The sequence below is a fragment of the Eleutherodactylus coqui genome, chromosome 3 (genome assembly GCF_035609145.1).
Source record: "Eleutherodactylus coqui strain aEleCoq1 chromosome 3, aEleCoq1.hap1, whole genome shotgun sequence".
Classification (NCBI taxonomy): Eukaryota; Metazoa; Chordata; class Amphibia; order Anura; family Eleutherodactylidae; genus Eleutherodactylus; species Eleutherodactylus coqui.
In genome coordinates, this window is record NC_089839.1 from 255388219 (window position 1) to 255413931 (window position 25713).

The following is a 25713-nucleotide window of genomic DNA, read 5'->3' on the forward strand; positions in this document are numbered from 1 at the left end:
CATCCTACAGGCATCCAAGGGTCTAAAGCCTGATAAGGCATGGGGTAAATTGACTGTATCCGCATGCAGAACACCAGACTGCAGAAGTTTAATGTGGCTTACAAACTTGTATAAAGGTCCAGTAATTCACTTAAGTGATAAACGGCTATCAGTAGAACAATAGATGACATTTTAATGCCTTCTAACGAAGATAGTTGTTCATGTACCACTCTGACAGCTGCTTGTTTACAACATGACGTTGAATACTAGTTATATTACAGTTTATTGCGCAATGTTCTATCCTTATCTGCACAGCGGATATTGATGTAATAGAACCTCCATTATTTATTAGCATATCCCCATAATCTGTATATAATCTATCGCTGTATTCTGTAGCTTCTCCAACCACAAATCCCAGCATGTCCCTACGAGCTTGAAGCTGCCAAGGCTTGATGAGTGGAGTTTCATTACAAAGTAGCGATTTGTAGCCTGCGTGTTTTTGGGAGCGGAATCTTGCAGAATGCCTGCTCTTTTCATTGGTTCATATTCTTGGCCTGTTCTTTCATATAGTCCCTGACTCCCCGATTTTAGCCATTGGGACTAGCTGTGAGCACAGGTAGCGCTGGACACATAGCCAGGTACAGGTAAGAGCAGGATTATTTGCATGGCTCCATGCACTATCCTAAAATAAAGAATGAAGCCCTTGTTTTGGAGATTTGACATGCAAATAACTTCTGCTGTAATTCCGTTTTTTTTTTTTATTCCTTCCATCCTGCAATCTTACAGGTTACCCCGGCACTCTTATATATTCTCTATCACTTACAATACTAAAGAAAGTTTGAGATCCCTGCCACTGATACCTGCTGCATCTTGTAATAGAGGTGCCAACAGCATCCCTACTGATATAGATATTCCCAAGATACGTGTAATCATTTTTGTATACTTGCAGTCTTTTTCTCAAGTGGCTGAAAAAAGATAACAATAGCTTACACTTGCAAAATGTAACCACATCACCAAACATCTCAGTCTGGTAGATACTCCTAGTATTCACTTACAGTTACCAAGTATTCTTACTAGATATGACGGCAAAAAACATTTATAAGGGGTTTTATAAACTTACCGTATTGTACTTTTTGCCTTCAGTCCTTCCCAATAATTTGGCAGTAGGCTGGGTTCACACAGGGCGGATTTGCCGCGGGTTTTTCCGTTGCGGTTTCGCCGCAGAAGAACTGCTTCTGCGGCAAAACCGCTTCAAAGGTTAATTTTGGCTTGCGGATTTTTTTTGCGGAAAAATCCGCAACTGTTTTTTTCCGCAGCGCTTTTTTACTTTTTGCAGCAGATTTTGCTGCGTCCATAGAGGTCTATGGACAAAAAAGCGCTGCGGAAAAGATAGAAGAATGGACATGCTGCTTCTTTAAAAACTGCGCCGCAGTTGCATTTCCGCACTGCGGATGTGCGGAAAAAATCCATCCTGTGAGAACAGCTTTTTTCCAAAACTCATTTGCGCTGCATTGCTCTGCAAATGCAGCGGTTTTGCCGCAGTGCGAATATGCAACGGCAAACCGCGGCAAATCCGCCCTGTGTGAACCCAGCCTAAGACTTCCGTCTTCATTTAGGAAACCTGAACTGCGACACATGGCTGGTCGATGGGCATAGACGTGCAACTCTTCTGCAGATCTCACTACTGTTGTGGCTTCCATCTATAACAATAGCCAAAGTGCTCTACCAAATCCATTGCATAATGGGCACCGCCGAACCCCGTTGACTTATTATGGGGCCTATCGGGCTTTGCTTTGGTTTCCGTACTTCTGGAGCCTCTTGACAGCGGTGTGATCTTGACCTTAAGCCATTTTCACATGGGCAAGAAAATCCTGTAAGATTAGAATGGGGACACATAGCCATTTTTTTTTGTTTGATTGTTTTATTTCCACCCTCTTATCGAGGCACGGGGAAAAAATGGCAGCATGAACTATCTTTGGGCGTTCCCTCGAAACGCATCACGCATTGTTTTCAAAGCTTTGGAAAGCATTGTGATTGCGATACAAGGTTTCCCATTGAAAACAACGGGAAGCACTCAGTGATCGGCCGCCGCCACTTTAGGATCACTACTTTCCTGAAGTGATTGGAGTCTGTTTTAGCACAGACATCCATGGGCACATGGCACATTAGCAGGTTCGATATCGGGCAGAGGTTCACGGCCCGATATCTCATTCGTCCATGTGAAATGAACGCCAGGGTGCTTTTACACGGAGCGGTCTATCAGACAACAGATGCCTGACAGCTCGTCCGAGTGATAATCGCTACTGTACTTTTACCAAGGAATGAGCATCGCCAATGAATGGTGGCGGAGCCAGTCAGGGATGGTTCTGGTCCATCCGCCTCCATTCACAGTAAGCAGACCGTTCATAAGTGACCTGTTTACACGGAACAATACCTCGTTCAGTTTTCTGCATTCAGAAACTGAATGACGAATGAGAGGTGAAAGAATTCTTATTCATCATTCAGTCTGTGCATGTAATTAAACTGAACTATAAGCGTTCAGATTCTCTCTGGATCATGAGAATCCGAATGATCATTCCGTGTAAAAGCGCCTTTAAGTGAATATCTGCCAAACCCACCAATATTGTAGTGTGTCTTGCCAAGAGAAATTGGGTCGAAATGAATAAAGTTTTTCTTTGTGGAGACCACTTGGCAGGGGTGAAGAGACCTATAAGGACATCCATGCTCCTCTGGGAAATTTTAATATGCAAATTGCAGTTATAACAATGCCTCAACAGCGCCACCTATTAGAGGGTAGCAGTCCTGCAAATTGGTGTCAAGCCTTATAACAATGAGTGGGAATATAAACCCGAGTCGTCTCCACAAAGAAAAGGGCAGGAGGAATTGAATTGTAAACTAAGTGTTGTCCAGCTGAACTAACAGACCAAGAAGTATGTGCGCCCTCCAAGACCGATACTGCTGGGACTTCTGCTTTCAACAACACCCCCACCCCCCAAAAAAAATAGCAGGTTGCATAGTAAGCTGATGTCTATAATGGGGCTTACTTTTCCGACTAGCTATTGTACAATACCCCAGAACATCACGCAGGTTGATGGCGGCAGCAGATTCTTGTACAGAACTGCTGCTAGTTTCGTTACACTTGCAGCAGGATGTCACAAACCCTCTCGAAAGTAGTTACAAGCAAGGCTCATTTTAGCCATTAAGGATTCCTTAATTTCCTATTCTTGCCCTGCCTTGGCTCTCCTCTCTATGCAGTGGGGCCTGGCAGCCAGAGCCTCCTGTCCGGAAGTACCACATGTTCTGGGCTCCCCCCTCCCCCGCTCCCACCACCCTGAGCATTCTGCAGGAACGTGTCAGCGTGCGATCTCGGGCCTCAGACTAATTAGTTTTGAAATGGAGTTTTGATTGAACTCTCCAAATCGATGCTGCTGCAAAATTTGTTTCTCGGGCTTCCTATTAAAAGCCATCTTAAGGGGCAGTTTTTACTACTCTCCCTGTCGTTCAGTCGATACATTTAATAACAACTTACAGGCTATTTTCAATAAAGTGGCGACAGCAAATTAGTAGTTTGAACATGACAAGCCTCCTGCAAGATCAGATTCAGAAAACTCCGGGCAATTAGTTTTTTTTTTTTTTTCCTTCTTTTTCCTAAGGAGGAAGTATGTTGCTGTAATGAGAAGCACTCGTAGTGGCGAAGACTCATTATTAACCCCTGCTGGGCTGCTAGGCAGAGCAGTACATTCCGACTGGGTGGCAGAGGGACAGTTGCAGTCTCGCTATTGTGTGTTGTAGACCACCATTAATTATCTTGAAGGCTGTCTCTTCAACTGCAGGACAATTCAATTGTAGAAGCTCTTTAAAAGCACACTGGGCATTCCTTCGTTTATTTCTGAGATGTCCTGGGGTAATCGTACTTGAACAAGGCGATTGTATTGAAAGACGGGCCTAGTTTGGAAAGTTGTAGGTGGGCAGCCTTTGCAACGCTTTATGCTTAATGTATTTCTGTAAACCTAGTTTCTTTTTTCTTGGCTTTAAACAATTGATAACTTGTGTTCGAAAAAGTATATAGGAGTAGTTTTACGGTATATTAAAAGTTTTGTTGAAGCTCATGGGATGGTCTTTCATCATTGTGACAGCCCGGTGCGCACTGCACAGCCAAATTGTATGGGGCGCAGTGGCTCCTTACTACTGTGCCGCCATATGGTGCTCTGTACAAAGGGATGTTTTGGAGATATCTTCTACAGATTCCGGGGGAGGATACTTCTTTAATACAGCATACCACACTTTCTTTGCTAATGGAATGAGAAGTTTCTTTAATCGGCACACCACCAACTGTAGCAAGTTGCTTTGACGCTTCAGCATCGGTAGATGACATATGCAAATAAAAAAGGGGGATCTCGGCATACTTGGCTTTCATTAAAAAAGATAAATCTTTTATTGCATACTGTTAAAAACAAAAAGGATTCAGGAGCAGGAAGAAGACAGAACGCCCCTCCGCGCTTCTGACTGATCTCTTTTGGTCCTCTGTATAGCGGCCCCTGAGACTAAAAACAGAAAGTACATCCTGTTAACACATGGCATAATTACCATGAATTGATTTTTTTAGGTCCTTTTGTTGCATATCTCGCACTTTTTTATAGATAATTCTATGCGCCCTGTTTGTTATTCAATAAATGCACATGAGATCTGACTGTACAATGAGTTATTTTAGATGTATTCTGTCAAGGACCCAAATCCACTGGGCTTCATGATGCATCAATCTACTGCAGTCACCTCCTCTGGTGGGTCGGGCGACTTTCTCTACTGCTATGCCTGAGAAGGAATGTAAATTGCCATGCTGTGCCACCTGAAAATACCTTGATACTGCTGTTGGTTGGCAAGTGCTGGCATGGCGGACATAAATGTGTAGGTTGATGCGTTTCCACAAGGACCTTTATCACCAGAATGCTCCAAATGACAGGGTGTGCATGTAATGCCATATACTATGTGTGTAATGGCACAGTTAATGAATGACCCTATAGGAACAAGATAAATTCCTGTAAATTTTACCTTGTTCCATGCTGCCACTCCAGCACTCGCCAACCATCAGCCGTATTAAAGAGGTTGCCCAGTAGTAAACGATTGATGGCCTATCCTCAGGATGGGTCATCAGTAGTAAATTGGCAGGAATTCATCTCTCAGGACCTCCATTGGATCAGCTGTTTGCTAGGTTGGTGCATTTTGTGTACTGAGCTAACTTCTCAGGAGGCAGACAGCTCCATTTATTAAAGCAGTGGCCAGGTTTGGTATTGCAGGTTAATTTTCCATTGCCTGCAATACCAAGCCTGGCCACTGCAGTAGTAACAGAGCTGTCTGATTCCTGCAGAAATGAGTTCTGTGCATAAGCACGCCAACCTGGTGAATGTTCGTTGGGGATTATGCCATCAATAGAAAATACACTACCACCAATCTTCAGAATAGAGCATCAATAGTTTACAACTTGACAACCCTTTTAAGGCATTTTCAGGGGTTATTTAGATATTATCTTAGTAACAGCAATAGAGGAAGTTACCAGACCACCAGAGGATGTGATTGGACTTAAAAAGGTGCATCATCGTGAGGCACAGTGGATTTTGGTTCTGGACAGGCATCCAAAAGGTCTCCACTTACGATTGAATCTCATGTATATTCATTGAATAGCGGTGCGTATGATTATTTATAGCGTGAGATATGTGGACAGCATATGATATATTTTGTATAGAATCAAGTTGGTACATGTAGGGTTCATCTAGTTAATGTTATGCTATATATGTGTGAAGCCTGTCCTCATAAGGGCCTATAGCTCCTAACATTTCTGAGGTTGTGCAAGTGCCTTATACTAAATGCTTTATTCCTGTTGCCTTTTGGGGAGGTCAACACTTACCATAAAAAGCTCTGCCGTGGATTATGCTGCGAATCCATTGCAAATCTGTGTTTTCCATGCTGATTTTGTTGGGATTTGCTACAGATTTCATCCTATGCATTGTGAAGGGTGAAATCCGCAGCGAAAATCCACAGGAAGCAAACTTCATGTTTGAAATCCACACCGGAGGTCAATTTCCACACTTATTATTATTTATTTATTTTGCTGCATCAATATCGAACATTTTACTACTACGATACGCTGAGGATTTTTGCACACTGATCCAGATGAAAAATCCACATAATTTCCGCTTTGTGTGAACATCCGCGTATAGCACTGGTATATTCTGCAATGCTGCATCATTCATATTGGGGCCCCACAATCTAATTTCCCCATCTAGAACACATGCACAGCTAAAGCCAATTTCATAGGAAGCCATTTAACCTATTGGAATGCTCTTTGAATGTGGGAGGAAGCAGCAGTACCCAGAGGAAACCCAGGAAGAACACACTTGCTCCATGCAGATGTTGCCCTTAGTCACATTGTGACCTACTATGTTATCCTATAGCTTGCAGGTTTCCTGCAGAAGACGTGGTGTGTGAAGTGCAGCTATTGTTGGACCATAGGTAATATACTCTGAACTTTTTGTTTTGCTCAAACACCAATGGGGAAATTCATAAGCGTGCTTTTACTACTTCATTGGTGTATAAACGCAGATTTTGGTTCATGGTTGTGCCAAAATTTGCAACTGTTGGCTCTTCGTGCTCCATAGAAACTGGTGTAAATAAGAGCTGGAATCTTCACCAGCTTGTAGTTGGCATAGGTTTCAGTTTGGTAACATGTTCCAAGTTTATTCAGAAGCATGGAGTTCTTCACTCCAGGGCGCTCTTAGACCAGAGTATAAAACACTCGTCTAGGGCCTCTGGCACACTTGCGTTTTCAGTTTTTTTTGTTTTTTTTTCCATCTGTGTGTAGTGCCTTATACTGACTACATACGGACACATATTCTAAGTTGCAACAACACACTACCGAAATTTTTCACGCAGACAGGCACTGCATGAAAAAACTCATCGCATGCACTAGTCTGTTCCGTTTTACAGACAAGATTTGCCCATTCAAGTCAATGGGAAGAGGGGAAAAACGGATGGCATATGCGGGCTGTCCGTATATAAATATTCTCTAATAATGCAAAAAAAGACCTTTTTTTTCGGATAAGAAAAATGCACAAGAAAACTGAATACAGAGGTCACATGACGCTGCGTACATATGCAAAAAATCTACGTTATTGCAGACATGTCAGGCTTTTTTTTTTTTAAATAGAAGTGTGCCTAAATTTACTTAAGCACCTAGCCCAAGTAAATTTACCTAAAACTACTTTTTTTTGCAGCTGGCTTTTTTTTCTATAAAATAAACCTTTAGATCGCGTTGAGGGCAAATCACGACCATGACTGCTGCATCGTTGGGTAAAAGCCGCCGTCCTTTTTGGATCCACTAAGCATATACTAAATATAATCCCGGAGGTATATTTGACAGAAACTCTTGTTCAAATTTAAACACCAATTGAACTATTCTAGATATCAATCTCGGCCAGCACCTCCTCAAGGGGTCACTTGGAATTCACAATGGTGATAATGGGTATTAGGGTAAAGAAGCGAGCAGGTGCAAGAATACAAGATTTACAGTAACAATGCAACTCTTGTCTGGATTTGGTATTGCAGCACACCCTAGAAAGTATTAGTGTGCTATACCAGACACCGCCTGAGGACAAATGTAATGCTGCTTCTCGAAAAAGTCTTCTACAACGTCTTTAATTATAATCCTCTTGAAGTGGAGAAAAATCAGCAGAATGCAGGCTGCCACTAATGCAGCCTGTAGTCTTTCCATGGATTGCAGGCATTAGCGATCAGTGAGAGTTTCTTGATGGATGGAGATTTAATATTGTATCTTTATATCTCAAAGTTAAAAGAGAAATTCCAAGTTAGAAATTTTGTGAAAATGTGGCCTCCTCGAAAGAGTATGGCTTCCAAAGATCAGAGGCAAAACTTGAAGCCTGTAGTCCTATATTTAGTCCCCCACCTAACCAGCAGTTGCTATATACCGATGTATATGATGTCATGTTGTCTAGGAGCTATATATACACAGCAAGGGTTCATTTGTTTAGCTGAAGCGTAATTATCTAAATCACATGTTACAACATTGACTTTCCACATTGCCCACTTTTTTAGCGTTGTCTTTTTTTAATGGAAACCGGTAGAAAAGAGGAGTTTCCAATTTATTACTTTTTTAGGGTGTCCTTCAGATATACAATTAAAAATCTCTCCAGTCTATGCTAATTAGGCAACAAGACGGATAGGAACTAACAAAATTGGGTGGTCACCTTTCTGTTTTTGCTTTTTTTTGAACTGCCAGTAGCCATTTTCTATTATAGTGCACTCTAGAAACTGGGAGGGGACCGGGGTCTATAATGTAAAAAGTTGCTGCGTTGCAACAATTTTTTTCAGAATGTATAGAAGACAGTAGCCTTATAATGAGAATTTTCAGTCTTGATTGAGTCTACCGTATTATAGTGAGTGTTTTTGTTTAAGTGTCCAGTTTCCTTGGGTCAGGACCACTATAGTAGGTCTATGGGGTGCCTCCTCACTCTTTCCCCAACAAATTCTCTTTCTCAACTGAGGCACTGGAAACATTAAACTTCAATGCCTGATCCTTTTGCTTTTCTTGGAGATGCACCGCCACCAGTGGTGTCTGGAAGGGACTCGGGGTATTTTTATACCCTGGGGAATTATCATGCGAATAACAAGCTGATGGATGTCTGGTGTACATGCGACCACCGAGAAATCGCTCACCTGTTGAAGTCATTTTTGTTTTTAGCTCACTTTAAAACCAAATGAATATCAATCCTCGTAAACAGGCAGTTGTTCAACTATGAATGACTGCCTGTTGGCAGTGAATGGAGGCAGGTGGCTGGAACAGAGCTCTGGCTGCTCTGCTTCCATTCACTGAATGACTATCTATACTGTGTGAAAGCACAAAAGCAACCTTAGGCATAGAAGTGCCCAACAGCTGACTCGCCTAACAGTCATCCCATGTAAAAACACCCTTAGGCCTTAGATTTGTGTGTTTTTTTTTTTTTTTTCCCCATTGCATTGCGATGCGGGAAACAAATCGCAACATGTCCTATCTTTGGGTGTGCCGTAGCATCACCGATTGTTTTTAATGGGCCGGTAGCAGCATTGCACCGCATGCGACTTGAGGTTTTCCCATTGAAAATTGCTACTTCCCCGAAGTGATGCGGTTTGGCTTATTTCCCATAGCAATCAATTTAGTTTAGAAAGTTGGGCTGTTGTTGCCATGGGCACAATTTTGAGATTGTTTTCAAGAGACTTAAAAACCCTGGTGAAGACCTAAAGGGAAGCAATTAGCAATCAATAGAAATCCAGCGTTTCAATATTTTTCTATCTACTGCATGTTCAATTCCTCCTCCCATTTGACAACCAGTTGCTATGAGCAACTTCTCCACTTTTTGCCCCGTTTTAATGCATAAGGCCCATTATAAGATCCTATTAGACAGAAGAGAATATAACACCATTGTCCTTTCATTGTCAAGCATCCAGTGCTCTAATCCGCTCGAAATAATAGGCAAGCCAATCTTAAGATTCAATTTAGGATCCGCATAAGCTTTCCCTTTAAATTACAAAAATCGTTCAGTAATTAACATCTGTCCATTTAGAAAAGACTTATCCTTGGGTTGTAGATATTATGAGCCAGCCACTAGTGCCTTCTGAAAGGCAAAATGTCAAACGAAATTAACTTTTCGCTTGCGTGACGGAGGTAAAATGCAATCTTCATTAACTAGCGTGTGCACTGTTTTGGTGAGTGCTTAAATGTATTAAGAAATTATGTATATAATTTTTTTTTTTCGCATTCCCCCTTTCTACACTCCCCCCTATGGCAGATGTTGTGGTCTCATTTGATTGCATAGGAAAACTGCAGTGATACAACAAACACCCAGAGAGATATGATGACAAATGGGTCCAGATCCCGGTAAATTACTTTCTGCTCAAATCGAAATTTCATTCAGTTTGTTGCTAGCAGAGATGAAGTAATCTAAATTGTGGACTCAGGAGCAGATAGAGGGAAGTCGGAGCAAGCATTTCATTATCAAGAGAGAGAGAGAGAAGGTTAGAATGAAAGAGATGAGCGGAGGCAAATCTAAAGTGTTGACACTATGATTGAAAAGGTTAACCCATACACATTATATATCAACCTGGATAGCAGTGACTTCCTAATGGAAACTCTGCTCTGATGGCGGTTTGCTAGAGTTTCAATACACAGAGCATGATGTCTTCTTAGATATACAATCAAATCCCCTTAACCCCTTTGATGACTCATATCTCTTGATATGATTAAACCACAAAAAGAGAGTTCTTCAAATAATTTCAAGGACACAATGCATTTAAACTCCAGTCATGAATTATATCTATTTTATTTTTTTTATGATGAGCCTGGAAAAATCTGATAAAAATGTGTGTAGAACAGAATTGTTTTGTATTTGCTTGAGGTATAAACCAGTGTTTTTGATTAAATCCCATGGCTCTTTGCAACTCATCGGAAGGTTGTATTTTTCTGCCGATTTCCCAAAAAATATTACCCCCCTCTTCCTTCCCCCTCCCATCTTCTCTTCTTCAACACTTGTGATCCATCCTTAATGATTTTGGAGGTACGATGTGTCATTACAATAATCAATCCTTATTTTCTACCTTGTCCTCTTGTTGTTATAGGTTATTCGGAAATAGCGGTGCTTGCAGTGCTTGTGGGCAGTCAATTCCAGCCAGTGAACTGGTCATGAGGGCACAAGGAAACGTCTATCATCTTAAGGTACTTCTACGCATTTGCTATCTAGGTAGCTTTATTTTATTTTTTTTTGCTTATGTGGCCGTATTCGATAATGTCTGGCATCGAAGGGGTTAATATGAAGCCCTACTACATCTTGTTAAGGTGTTTGATTGAAGCTATGATCTATAGTATTGTTTTATCCACTTTTTTCCTTTGATTAATTTGTTTCTATTACCTTCCTTCTTCTGCCGCGCAGTGTTTTACGTGCTCAACCTGTCGGAATCGCCTCGTCCCGGGGGACCGGTTTCACTACATCAATGGCAGTTTATTCTGCGAACATGATAGACCTACAGCTCTTATCAATGGTCATTTGAATTCACTTCAGAGCAATCCACTACTGCCAGACCAGAAGGTGAATACTTGACTCTTTATTAACAAGCTTTTTCCAAGGGGGATAATTGCCAACAATTATCTTTTTCCATGTTCTATTTTTGCATTTGGGTATCAGATACAGAACAGATCTGATTTGTTTCAGGCTCTTGGCTTCATGTTTTCTTGAACTTTTTCCTTTAAGAAAAGGGGGAAAAAACTGCAATCTTTTATATTTTGCACGCTTTACAGTAAAATTACAAGTATTGGGTAATATCAGATGGGCATGAAAAGTTATGAAATTAAGATAGAAATTCTCCCAATCTGGTGCAATTCCAGATTATCCTTTTTTACCATGAAATAGGTATCAAACCGAAGGAAGTTTAGCCAGGTTTTTTTTTTAAAGTTTGGCTTAAATGATCTAGTAACTGAGACATAGACCCCAATGTAAAATCAGTAACAGTGCTGCATACCTTCTGGAGCCATTATAATGATTATATTGTCTTCTTAGGAAGCAGAGAGGTCTCTGTTCTAGAGATGAGCGAACGTGCTCGTTTGGAACAATTACTCGATCCAGTATCGCTATTTTCGAGTTATTGCCTAATCAGGCGAAAAGATTCAGGGGGTGGCAGGGAGTTGCGGGGGAAGAGAGAGCTCCCCCCTGCTGCTGCCCCCCGAATCTTTTCCCCGGTTAGGCAGTTACTCGAAAATAGCGATGCTGGATTGAGTAATTGCTCTAAACGAGCACGCTCGCTCATCTCTACTCTGTACCCCTAGAGCTATGCCCCCGTCAGTCATCCGATTGAGGGACCCAATACTCTACATCTGATCAGCCTGAAATGATGGTCCGCAACACTAGAATGCATCATATATAGAGTTTAGTTTTATGAGCCTTTAAGGCAGGGGCGTGCCTAAAGGCTCATGGGCCCGGGTACAAAAGTTTATCTTGGGGTCCCCCAACTTCTTCTAACAGCTTAACACAGAGGCATAACTTGAAGCTCCTGGGTACCAATGCAAAACCTGTAACAGGGCCCCCAACGATAATGCTTTATTCATAGTACTGGGCTCCCTATATGGAAAAGATAGGCCATTATGGGCCCCTAAGGCTCCTGGGCCCGGGTGCAACCGCATCCCCTGCACCCTCTATAGTTACACCAGTGCTTAAGGTATGTTCAGACGGGTTGGATCCGCTGTTGATTTCAGCAGCTGTAAAATCCACACCAAATCGTGCAGATTTTGCTGCGCATTCAGTGCAGAATTAACTACATCATTTGAAGCGGTGAAATCTGTTCTAAAAATCCACACCAAAAATTCACGTACTATGTTTTTACAATTTGCGGCGCAGATCAACTTGCGCTTTTTTGCCCTGCAGCACTTGAATGGGATTTCATAAAATCCCATCAACCTTGCTTACACTATATAAAATATATAAAATGCTGTGGATTTTCCACAGCCAGTTCTACTGCAGACAACTCACAGCATTTCTACAAAGGTGAACCTAGTCCTTAAAGTGACACTTCAAGAAGAACGAGCCCCATCTCTATATCAAAGCACCTTGGAAACTGTCCTGTTGCTTGTAGATTTCAGCAGGAGATGCAGCTTGTAATTCTTGAGTTGCTTTGAATTCTTGTCATCTGGTGTTATTAATTTCAGCCCTAGATTATTGTAAATTACCTAATGCAGCAAAGATTCCCTACGCATGCACAATGCAGGAAAAAGCGGGATTATAATAACCGCTCCAAGCAAAGTGAAATAAATACATGCAAATGCATGTTACAGTAGATGATATACAAATAGGTTGTCACAGCACACTCTAGCGCCAAGAAACACACATGCCAACTCCAAATGTGTGAACTAAAAGCAACCTCTTCAGATGGGACCGTACGTTAACAGACCTTTCTCTTCTGGCCTCTCGGGGCAGATGGGCCCTCATATTTTGATCCTATGTAGTAATTGTTCTTCATAGCTAAAGCATGGGGTTTCAGGGTTTACATATTCTGTACTGTCTGCAAAGTTGAAGCCTACAAGTTTGAAATCACACCCCACCAATGGGCTTGGCAATTAATATATTAAAATCAATTCGAATGTACCCTTCCAAGGTAGTAGACCCCAGGTGAGAAGTTTTAATTAGCCTTTGATTAAAGTAGGATGAGCTAGAGGTGATCTGTATGTTTTGTAGCTAGTGACTGCAGCTGTATCCAGGAATTAGTAAGATTAGCACTTACTTGCTACATTGTATCAGCTCTTTGATGGGGGATATGGCCAGTTTTGCAGCTCTGCTTGTCACCCAGCTCTTCCAGACTCATGGACTCCAGATCTGTCTAGTTATGAAGCCCCGCAGAGAACATGATGTATCGCTGCATAACTAGGCAGATGAGCTGGTAGATGACCCCTTAGAGTTATAATGGTGGTCATATTTGTCAACAAGCCTTTTTAGAAACAGATGTAACTAAGAAACTGCTGAATAGAAAATGAAGCATTTCCACTAGAGTACAACACAAGGACTTTTATTCACAAGGGATTTTTAATTATAATTCCAGCTGAAATAATTAATGAGCTTTTTTATATCTGTTTGCCGTTAATTAAGCCCAGGAAAAATAATCTGTGACCTCAGAGGGTCTGCCACCAGACAGGCTCCTTTATGTAGTGTGTATTAATGTATCTATAAAGATGCTCTAATTGGTCTATGTTATTGGATGTAATTGCACCCACTGAACGTGCCCCTCATCCCCACTACATCTTATAGTTGCCCTGCAGTAAGGAGATCTGTCTGGTGACAGTCCCATCATCCGCTTGGTTAATCTTACATAAAACCGCTACCCTGTGGTAACTTGGAAGCGCAGCGCTATATTTAAGGAAACTAAAAAGCTTCTTCCTGTTCATTGCTTATTACTATATGTAGCCCATGTGTATTTCCTACATATGGTTCCTGATAGGAAATGGATGGGAAGTGATCTCACTTCTCGGCATTAGGCAAAGCATAGTAATTGTCCTTTCAAGACTTCCAGTCTAGTAGAGTAACTCTTTTGACAAGACTTTGGGTTTATTCACACGTACGTAGATTGGCCGCATTTTCACGGCCAGCCGATATACACGACCATCTGATGCATTGGATTCCAATGCATCAGTTTAGATAGCCGATTTTCTGGTCCATAAAAAAAATGGTACGCATGTCGGTCGGCTGTTTTTACTCCAGCCGGAAAAAATAGTTCTGGAACTAAACTTCCGTCCGAAGACTCCTATGGGAACCTGTAAGAGCTGACTGAAAAGGGAGGTGAGTCTCTCAGAGGCTTTGCTAAACTCCCTCCCCCTCTCCTCCCCATTCTGGCTGCCAGCAAGAGGAAGGGGCGGGAGATTAGCACACTAGTCCCGCCCTATCTCCTCCCCTTGACAACAGCTTGAGAGGGGGAGGCAGTTTAGCATAGCTAAACTTTCTCCCCCTGCGCCAACTGTATTCCGGGTGCAGTGTATACTCACCCAACCTGGGCCATCTATACGGGCCCATAAACTGGAGATGCTGCCACTCGCTCATGTGATTTTCGGTAGCGCTGCAGCCGTGATCCGGCCAACCCAAAATCGCAGCGCCTCAGCTTGTTATTTCACTTCCTTTTTTTTTCTGGCGATATTAATTAGAGGAATTAATAATCTACTTAAAAGACCAAATGCATAATTACTAGTTGTAGGACTTCATAGACCCAGACTACATGTCTACCTGCCCACCACATGAGGGTGTATCATACACCTCCCACTCTGATCTGTATTTAAAGGGACCCTCTAGTTTGTGACAATTCTGACCTGGGACAAGGGGCATATTGCCTACTGTTATTCTGATTTGCTGGTTTATGGTCCTGTCATCATCTGTCCAAGATGGCAGCGACAATTTCCTAATACCTGATGCACATTGTGCACTGCTTTTTGATTGGCCAGTTGTGATCACATGAGCAGCTCTGGTCTATCAGAGCAGGTAGAGTATAATAGTCTAAGGCCCTTTTATATGGATTGGTTATCATTCAAAAAAATCAATTAAATGAGTGCAAGTGAATGATCATTTAGTGTAAACGCAGCCAACGATCGAACAATCATTCATTCGCTTATCGTGTATTTCATGCAAGTATGGAAATAATTGGCTCGTTCGCTGATCAGTCACATAAAATACAGAATATAGGTGTTCTCATTCACTGGTACGGTGAATGTGAACACCTGAACGATTTAGCGAGTGAACGAGACAACTATTTATCTGCCTGTATAAATGGGCTACGTGAATGAAGGAGCGAACTCTGACATCGTTCGAATGATACATCATTAGCTGTAAAGACACCTTTACATTACACAAAGTGGTCTGGGATCAGGTAGTCTGAAGATCGCTTTGGCCATCTTGGGTGGTTGAAATCTGGATCGGTAGCGGGGGATTGGAGGGGAAGCAAAGAACAGCTACACATAATATACCCATCCTGTCCTGGGCAAGTACCATATCCAAAAGGGATCTGCAGATACTAGAAATGAAAACTGATGGGTTTACGGATTTTATGGCCCTATTTTTCTATGGGTAGGTAATATTAAAGGGGTTTTCTGGGAGTTTAAAAAAAAATGGCATAGCAAGTGTGATAAAGTAACCAATACACACCTGTCAAATCCACTGCAGCTCTGGTGGTCCTGATGGGTCTTTTTTACTTTTTTTGCAGTGATGTCACGTACATCCATGTGAATGTGGCAGCCAATCAGCTGGCCTCAGCGGTATAATGCCATACATTCAGGCACGACTGCTAATACCAATGACTGGCTGCAATAGTCACATGGATGTATGGAATATCATTGCTGCAGCAAAGCAGGCAAACACTGGGGGATCATCAGACTGGTGCTGCTGGAGTGAGGGGGATTTATCAGCTAAAGCTTTTTTTTTTAAATCTCATTTCCTACTGTTATGCTAACTTGAAATTCCTGGAAACCCTTTTTTTTGTTATTTCCTTATCCTTGGAATACAGTTTTTTTTGTCCTTGAACTCGTTATTGGGGACTTACGACGCATCGAAATATCTTATGCTTTCAGAAACTGCTGCAAAATCTAAAATTGTCATAAAGGGCTCACACACACCACACTGCAGTAACTCTTAAGTTGTATATAATATTAGGACCTCTAGTGTACCCATTTTTTTTTTGTATGCCTACAATTTTAGGTTTCATTCACACATGCGCATATACGACGCATTTTTACGGCCGACTGATATACGCAACCATCTGAGGCATTGGTTTCCAATAAATTCTTTCGCATGTGCGAATATACGGCGCATATTTACGTTGCACCATGAAAAATAGAACATATGCAAAGTAAATACATGCTGACGCATATACAGTTCTGGAACTATCTTTTGCCCGAGATATGGCAGCGGCTCCCATAGACTACTGTGGGAGTTGGAAAAAAAAAAAAAAGGGAGGGGAAGCATTTTAGCAGCGTCCGAAACTTACAGGTGTCTCTATCTAGGCATTTGAAGGCATCCCAAGGGTTGATGTCGAGCGGGGGTTTTCCGGGGGTATTTGTTGTTGCTAAAAATATCACTTACGGTCGTGTGAATGGGCGAGAAAACACTGGCCATGTTCGCAAGAAATCGTCCGTTCATGTGATTTTACGGCGTGGCCGAGAAAACGTAAAAACGCATACGGCCGTGTGAAAGAGCCCTTTTATAGAGGTGTTATGTCCTGTCGAATGCTATATTAGAAAGGTGTATCTGTAATACAGAGCAAAAGGTGGAACAAACAAGGCTTCGTTCTATAGAGCGACTCCATTTTCGTATGTGCTAACCCCATGCACACAGCTCTGCCGTGCGTTCGCGACCCGACTCCCATTAGCGCTGCTTCGGTAAAACAAATCAAAAACATGCAGTAACAAACACACTAAGAAAAGGGGCAAAAAATCCTGTTTTTCTGCATTTGCATACATTCTCCCCTTAATAGATGACAGGAATGCATCTCGATAATGCGTGTATTGAGAACGGCAATTCAGATCAACAGTTGTACAATCTCTCGGAGAGCGGGACTGTTTAAGATCTAGCTTCATTTTCCTAATAAGTCTCCTTGCTATTCTAGTGAGTGCATTTTGATAACTGCTGTGTCTAATTTGTACCAATTACTGTCAGTTCTTACCAAGTCTGTTCATTCCACACTGGTTCAGGGGAAAAGAAGGAATGCACGACTCCTGCACATAATTGTATTCACATCATATTTCATACTGATTATGTATTGATGACATTGATTCATTTACTCTTTACAGCTCCACTTGCATGGGTAGTAAATCTTATTGACCACATATGAATTTTAATTTCAAATTGGTGATAGATTTTTCCATCAGCTCTGATAGCGTATTTGACTTTTTCATCATTAACCCAGGCAATCACGCTGCACTGAGTTATTGCAGTGAAACAAAAAATGCATACTTCAATTGCTGCTACTATATGGATTTGCAATAGAAACTTCATTAATGTGCTGAGAATTAAAGAAAATGCTTTTATTCTTTTGCTCTGCATAGCCGAATAAAATAATAACCCCCGGATTTTGTAAAGCGTTCCCTGCAGAGGGAGCAGTATTTTAATACATATGTATCAGTTATAGAATTATTCACATCATATCTTAGCACCATTTCCCAAAAGCAATTACCTATATAGGATTATATGTAAACACAAACTAATGGATTTATTACTGCTTTTATTTGTGCAGCACATTTAGCCAGGAAATAAGTAAGCAGACGAGAGGCATTTCCTTTCCATATAGGAACACTAAATTAGTGGACGTAATGAGAGATGTGTAGCGGGGGTAATGTAGGCATATGTGGACTATTCTTATTGTCTAGACGCATCCAGATAATTGCTGTTAACTAGGAAGGGTGTAGGACTATGGATTAGCGGTAGTGGTTTGGAGGGGTTTTATTTAAAAATGCAAGAAAAGACAATGAGATGCTTATAATTCAGCAATAGGGTTATTCAAAAAGAGTGGTGCAAAGTTAAGCTGATTTTAAGAATAGATGAACTGAGATACAATAAAAGAAAAGAGAGTTGTTCTTCAAGTTTTTATTGCACCATACAGATGTTTGATATGGGCACTTTTTGAAGACGCTGTACGTAAAATAATACACTTCCGCTGAAGTGGAATTAATAACTGAGGATATGCCAAGACGTGTCAAGGCACAACTGGACATCCGACATCTGCCATGTTATCAATAGCACACTGCATTAAAACCTGAAGAGTAGTTCTGTCTTTTCGTGTCATTTTGGATGTTGTATGTGAATTCATAAATCGGCTTTTCTTTTGCACTCTTCTTTTTGAATTCCCCTGTATGTAACATGATATGTAAGGCCCAGAGGCGTAACTTGAAGCTCCTGGGCCCCAATACAAAACCTGGAACGGGGCCCCCAACTATAATACTTTATTCACAGTACTGGGCTCCCTATATGAAGAAGAGAGGCCTTATGGGCCCCCAAGGCTCCTGGGCCAGGTGCAACCGCATCCCCTGCATCCTCTATAGTTACGCCCCTGGTAAGGCCAAAAAAAGACATATGTCCATCCAGTTCAGCCTATTAACACCCCACCACCACCCCACCCGCTAATGTTGATCCAGAGGAAGGCAAAAAAGAACCCAAAGAGGTAGAAACCAGTTTTCCTCAATTAGGGGAAAAAAATTATTTCCTGCAGTTCAGTGATTCACTATCAATAAAACATGCATCAGGTTAACATCTAAATTATACCTATGTTGACTTGATGAGTCTTTAGCAAGACCCAAATCTGCTTTTATACCAATACATTCTCCATTACTTGATTGGGAAGAAGAACGTTTACATACTGATCAGCACAAATGCTTTGGTTGCATTTATGAGTTTAATAGGAAGTAGCTATAATTCCCTTTATGGTCTGTTATGTGACAGATGTTTGGGAATATTTAATACATTAGATTACAATTTCCTGGTTTAATTGGTTTTCCAATCTTATAAAGTGATAGCATATTCTAGCCATATGTTATCACTTTGTGACTAGTAGCAGGTGGACCTCTAGGACCCCACAATTCTATTTTTCCTCCGCATAGTGGGTCCAGGCCTTCTGTCTATGCAAGGACCTGCAGTCCAGCCACCATTCAAATGAAGGGGGTTGGTTGTGACTTCCTGCACAGGAGAGTATCCGGGAGTACTGCCATGTAGGAAAAAATTCTAGGTGGCTGAGTACCCATTTTTCTCTGGATAACTGGGTGTCCCAGTGGTTGCATCTTCATTTATCATAAAGTGATGGAATATCCTAGAGAGATGCCATCTCTTTATGAAATTGGAAAGATTCCTTTAATCCCTTAACACCACATGGCGTACATTTACATAATGCGTGTGTTGGGTTTATATGCAGTACGATCCTACTCCATACAAGGCAGGTGCCGGCTGTCTGTGATAGCGGACACCTGCCCACAACAGCTGTGATCAGCACTAATGCTGATTGTGGCTGTTAACCCTCTAAATGGTACTGTCAATCCTGATAGTGACATTTAAATGCCGTTATCATTCGGGGGGGGGGGGGGGGGTTCCTAAACGGTCTCTTACAATGCATTTGCCCAGTGCTGTTCTGTTACCATCCATGGCAGTTGGCCTTTTGAAGGCTCCCAGGGCTGCTATGAATAAATGCCTATGAAGGTGTGCATGTGGCAAGCCTTCATAGGCAGCCGGTCAAAATGTGGTATAACGTAATACTGTGGTATTACATTATACTGTATGAGCGATCAAACGACTGCAAAGTCTCATTTTCTATGGGAGCTAAAAAATGTAAGTAAAATAACCTTTTTCAATATTAAAAAAAATATATAGGAAAAAATAAAAACCTATCTATCAGGGTAACGCATTATTCATCCCGCACGGTGACCGTCATCCAGAAAAGCAAAATGCACAATGCCAGAATTGCTCATTTTTGTTCATGCCTTCTCCAAGAAAGTCACACAAACTCCAAAATGATGCCAAAAGAAACTACTGGATCTACTTTTGATGGTCATTTCAACATTTAAGTGCTCCATAAACATTAGATGATCATCAGCCGAATTCTTATGTTGGTGATATTGGCTGATCAACAAATGTGTATCCCAACTTTCCTCCGTTGGCAAATGAATGGAAGTAAGGGGGTTAATTTGGCATGTTGGATTTTAACATGTCCAATCCTTTACTCCCATGGGACTGCCAGAGGTGTTGCAGCAGCTTTTTTCCCTCCCTCTCCCCATTGAGAACACATGCATGCTCAACCTAGTTGAGTGTGCATTTGTATAGGTGGTTTGAGAGGAGTAGCTGTAATGTCCCCAGCTGTGAATGTGTCTCGCCAACTGTAGGCATCATTGAGAGTTGTCTCCATGTGTAGCCAGTTGGAACAGATGACTTCCCTCAGTCTTTAATTATAGTCCTGTATCTTCAGGACTAAGTAACAACCAAGTAAACCATCAATTGAAGGCCACATTCATAACTTCTGTGGAGCTCCAATATAATTTCCATTATTTGGATCTGGACAGTGCCAGATATAGTCAATGGGGTCCAACTAGATCCATTCTGGCTTTTGGCATGCAACTCTAAACTTCTCCGGCTGAAATGGCACGGTATGCTATAGTATTCCATGCTGGGTTTTTTGCCGGATCTGCATCGAAAGCTTTAAATGGAACCTCTGAAACTGAAGTTGCAGCTTAGGCTATGTTAACATCCATGGATTGTCAGTCTTTGGAACACATCTTCATAGTTTTTCTGAAACTTAAATGAATGTTAAATTACCAACACATTTATAGCTGAAGAACAAACTATTCTATAAATTAGGATTGAAAACCAAAACACCTATACGAAAGGTCATACAAATACCAGCTTACACTTTAATTAATATACAGCTGAATGTCAAAATGTACAAGTAGTATTAAAAATTCTAATTTAATATCAATGAAAATTAAAATGGCAGAATTTGTTTTTGCCGTTAAGGCCACCAATCTACACACTCGAAGAAATAATAATGAAAAGCCTACCACTATCTGCCTTGTTTAGTTTGAAGTTTCCGTACTGGACCTGGAGTTTTTAATTTAGTTTCCACTTTGTAATTACAGGCCTATCTGCTGTTGCATGTAGATGTGCCCCTCAGTATTTACTTACTTGCTAATTAAGTTCTTTGTTACGTTGTGTTTGGCAAGGGGGTGGGAGAGAGCATGGCACGGCAAGCAAACTCACCTGTACAATCAATCAGCATATAGAGTATTATGTTATCTATGGGTTGTTTTAAACCAAGGTTTACGCTATTCACTTTATGGGTTATTAAAAAAAATCTTCTAGTTTACATATCACTCAACAATTCCCTCGTTGTTATATAATTGGAGTTGTCTGTGTCCATAGTAGAGGACATTTGATGCTCATTTATTAAATATGCTCACTGGCTGCTCTCTAATCTCTTTGTTCTGGACAGCCAAATTACCTTTCTCACACTGAGCTTCAACTCTTGGGAATTGAACCTCTACTCCCGCACCACTTTAATTAGCTTGAAAGTATGGTGCTCCTGAAGGAGGGGGTGGGGATCTTGAACTTATTCAGAGACCTCAAGTTTTTACTAACTTGGTACTCTTGTAGGTTTAGGAGATAATTTTCAAACTAATTTAAACATATGATGTGTTGCTTACATTTTTTTATAGGTTACTCTTGAGAATTTCCTTAAGTTGGTAGGACTAGACAAGACATGGAAAAGTGGTTACATTTGAACTTGCTTCATTCAGCAATTTTTTTTTCTAACATCCTAATCAAAGTTAAAACAACTTTGGCAGAATTAGTTTTTTTTCCCAATATGGTGATCTTCTAATTGAGTTATCACACATTGTGAATTAGATAATTGCCTCTGATATGCACACTGTTCAGCCATAATTGAATTACAATAGAGGATTTTTTGCAAATGTCATCGTGGCATGTACAGAACACCTTAATATTCTGTTTCTCATAAACTTTCAATCGGGGCTGAAAAAAGGTTTTTATATGAAGGCATTCAAAGCTTTTTTTTTTGGTCATACAGCCTTCTTAAAGAAGTAGTGCAAGTATTTCGAATGGGGGGGAAAAAAGGGCTGGGCATGATATAAAATAATATAAGAAGCAGTCCTTACCGCTCTTCTCTCCCTGGGAAATAGCAGAGTGCTCTGGTGAAGACCCCACTGTTGGCATAGATCAGAAGTCAGGTAATCACTGTCCGCCAATCAGAGATGCCCAGGATGTGAGCATTGATGCCAGGAGAAGGGCGGTCACGCTGAAGCCTGTGATTGGCTCCCGCACCACTTTAATTAGCTTGAAAGTATGGTGCTCCTGAAGGAGGGGGTGGGGATCTTGAACTTATTCAGAGACCTCAAGTTTTTACTAACTTGGTACTCTTGTAGGTTTAGGAGATAATTTTCAAACTAATTTAAACATATGATGTGTTGCTTACATTTTTTTATAGGTTACTCTTGAGAATTTCCTTAAGTTGGTAGGACTAGACAAGACATGGAAAAGTGGTTACATTTGAACTTGCTTCATTCAGCAATTTTTTTTTCTAACATCCTAATCAAAGTTAAAACAACTTTGGCAGAATTAGTTTTTTTTCCCAATATGGTGATCTTCTAATTGAGTTATCACACATTGTGAATTAGATAATTGCCTCTGATATGCACACTGTTCAGCCATAATTGAATTACAATAGAGGATTTTTTGCAAATGTCATCGTGGCATGTACAGAACACCTTAATATTCTGTTTCTCATAAACTTTCAATCGGGGCTGAAAAAAGGTTTTTATATGAAGGCATTCAAAGCTTTTTTTTTTGGTCATACAGCCTTCTTAAAGAAGTAGTGCAAGTATTTCGAATGGGGGGGAAAAAAGGGCTGGGCATGATATAAAATAATATAAGAAGCAGTCCTTACCGCTCTTCTCTCCCTGGGAAATAGCAGAGTGCTCTGGTGAAGACCCCACTGTTGGCATAGATCAGAAGTCAGGTAATCACTGTCCGCCAATCAGAGATGCCCAGGATGTGAGCATTGATGCCAGGAGAAGGGCGGTCACGCTGAAGCCTGTGATTGGCTGCAGCAGTCACCTGACTACTGGCCGCTGCTGACAGCTGGGTCTTCCCTGGAGCCATTCCACTGTTTCCCAGGGAAGCGGGATAGGGGTAAGCACTGTTTTTATTTTCTATCATGCATGGCCATTCAAATTTTTATTTATTTATTTTTTCTTTATATACTCTGACAACCCCTTTAATGAAAAAGACATTCTGTCTTATTCATATATTCTCAGCAAATGGACCTGTAGGTCTTCAAGTGTCACCATACAAGGTTAATGCACTGGGGTTTGCCATGGGCATCAACCTTTTAGTGTACTGCATATGAAAGGCAAAGTTTGTCAGTCATGTTGTATCCTTTGGTTAATGTATGCAGACTAGACTAATAAAATGTTTCCCCATTTTTGTTCTTTTTTTCTCTTTTTTTTAGGTTTGTTAAAAGGTCAGAATAAAACAGAATGCGTGCCTTCATCTCAAGTTCTGTTCATCGCAGATGGATCCCATATGTCTCCAGTAGACAAGTCACCTTTGTAGCTAGCATCAGTGCCAGCTTCATGCCATTGCACCTTTTTTCTCTTCTTGGTTGCCCTTCCCACATTTTATTGGTGTATGAAAATGACTGAAGACACATATTAAGGATTCCATGAACCTGGGCTAATTGGTAGACTCTTGGAAAAATTAAAACGAGCAGTTCACCAGAGGACTTCTTGACGAGGGTGAAAATGACTGATGAAATCAATTACAAGATGCATTCAGAAACTGCTTACTACCCTCATTACCGATTAGCAGGGCACTGGCCAGAGTTTGCACCCTTTCCCTTGACAACTCTACTCACTCTTTTGTCTATTTTACGTGCTGTGAGGAAGAATGTTCCAATCAAAGTGAACATAAGATAAAGGGGAGTTGTAGCTTTTGTGGTACTTTATCACAAACACTTTTATTGTATCTCTGTAAAATACAATGTACGTATGCATGTATGTGTTATTTTATTTTTTTTTTATTTTTAAATTTTTGTTTGTCCTATTGTTCCTGCTTCCCACGGCAAAAGGGAAGGGGCAGGAAAAGAATCTGCTATTGTGTAGAAATTTTCACCTACTTGCTGATTGAAGAAAAAACTTTTATTTGTGATATTTTCAGAGACTTGCTCTAGTATGGTGTATTTAAGTAATAAAAGATTAAAATGCTATAGTTAAATGGAATCTTACATTTTATAATTAACTTACACTGACCATTTTGTAGCTTTTCTCTGTACAAGAAGTACCAGTGTAGACATACTTTTAAAAAGGTATAACTAGTTAGGATTAGAGATGAGCGAGCGTACTCGGAAAAGCACTACTCGCTCGAGTAATTTGCTTTATCCGAGTATCGCTGTGCTCGTCCCTGAAGATTCAGGTGCCGGCACGGAGCGGGGAGCTGCAGGGGAGAGCGGGGAGGAACGGAGGGGAGATCTTTCTCTCCCTCTCTCCCGCCCGCTCTCCCCTGCTCCCCGCTGCGACTCACCTGTCAGCCGCAAGCGGCACCCGAATCTTCAGACCCGGAGCACAGCGATACTCGGATAAAGCAAATTACTCGAGCGAGTAGTGCTTTTCCGAGTACGCTCGCTCATCTCTAGTTAGGATCCCATTAACCCTATTCAGATTACATACGTCATAAAACTACTATCTCATGATGTCATCCCCTATCCCCATATCCTGTTAATGTGAACATTTTTAGGGAAGGGGCTTTCTCAAGACGACTCTATGATTCGGCATGGAAAGTGGCTCAACCATCCATGTATTACATTACAGCTAGAGATGAGCGAGCACCGAATGCTCGGGTCCACGTTATTCGAGTTGAGCTTTTCGTAAAATTCGAGAGCTCTACTCGAGTAACAAACCCCATTGACTACAACGGGAGACTCGAGCATTTTGTATGTGGGACACCGGGACCCGAGCCTTTTTTTTCCTCTTGGTTTTCTCTCTCCTCTCCCTCTCCCTCTCCCTCTCCCTCTCCCTCTCCCTCTCCCCCTCTCCCCACTCCCTCTCCCTCTCTCTCCCTCTCCCTCTCCCTCTCCCTCTCTCCTCTCCCTCTCCCTCTCCTCTCCCTCTCCCTCTCCCTCTCCCTCTCCCTCTCCCTCTCCCTCTCCTCCCCTCTCTCCCTCTCCCTCTCCCTCTCCTCTCCCTCTCCCTCTCCCTCTCCCTCTCCCTCTCCCTCTCCCTCTCCTCTCCCTCTCTCTCTCCTCTCTCTCTCCTCTCTCTCCTCTCTCTCTCCTCTCTCTCTCTCTCTCTCTCTCTCTCTCTCTCTCTCTCTCAGAGAAAAAAATTGCCAATGACGAGCGCTGCATCGCAGTGGGGAGGGGCCAAAAGCTGGGGTGGGGTCGAACACTATTTGATGCTCGTTCAAGTAACGAGCACCATCGAGTACGCCAATACTCGATCGAGCCTCAAGCTTGGCAGAGTATGTTCGCTCAACTCTAATTACAGCCAATTGTCAGACCGAAGGTTCCAAGCTCCCTACACCTCTTCACTGCAATAGCAGTGGGTAGCAGTTTGAAAGGATTGGTGGTTGAGCTAGGCCCTGGCACTCTATTCAAAGGCGTATTTTAGGCAAACCACATGGCCATTAA

The 25713-nt window shown here is 41.6% G+C and overlaps 1 protein-coding gene across 1 annotated transcript in view; it reads left to right on the top strand.

The window, feature by feature from the left end:
* LMO4 (LIM domain only 4) overlaps positions 1-24302 on the top strand; it is a 37102-nt gene extending 12800 nt beyond the window's left edge. Inside the window, exons 3-5 of the mRNA XM_066597320.1 lie at positions 10642-10738; positions 10953-11108; positions 23539-24302. Of these exons, the coding sequence (XP_066453417.1) occupies positions 10642-10738; positions 10953-11108; positions 23539-23547 (262 nt within the window). The 3' untranslated portion in view covers positions 23548-24302. The remainder of the gene's footprint in view (positions 1-10641; positions 10739-10952; positions 11109-23538) is intronic.
* The last annotated feature ends 1411 nt before the right edge of the window (positions 24303-25713 follow it).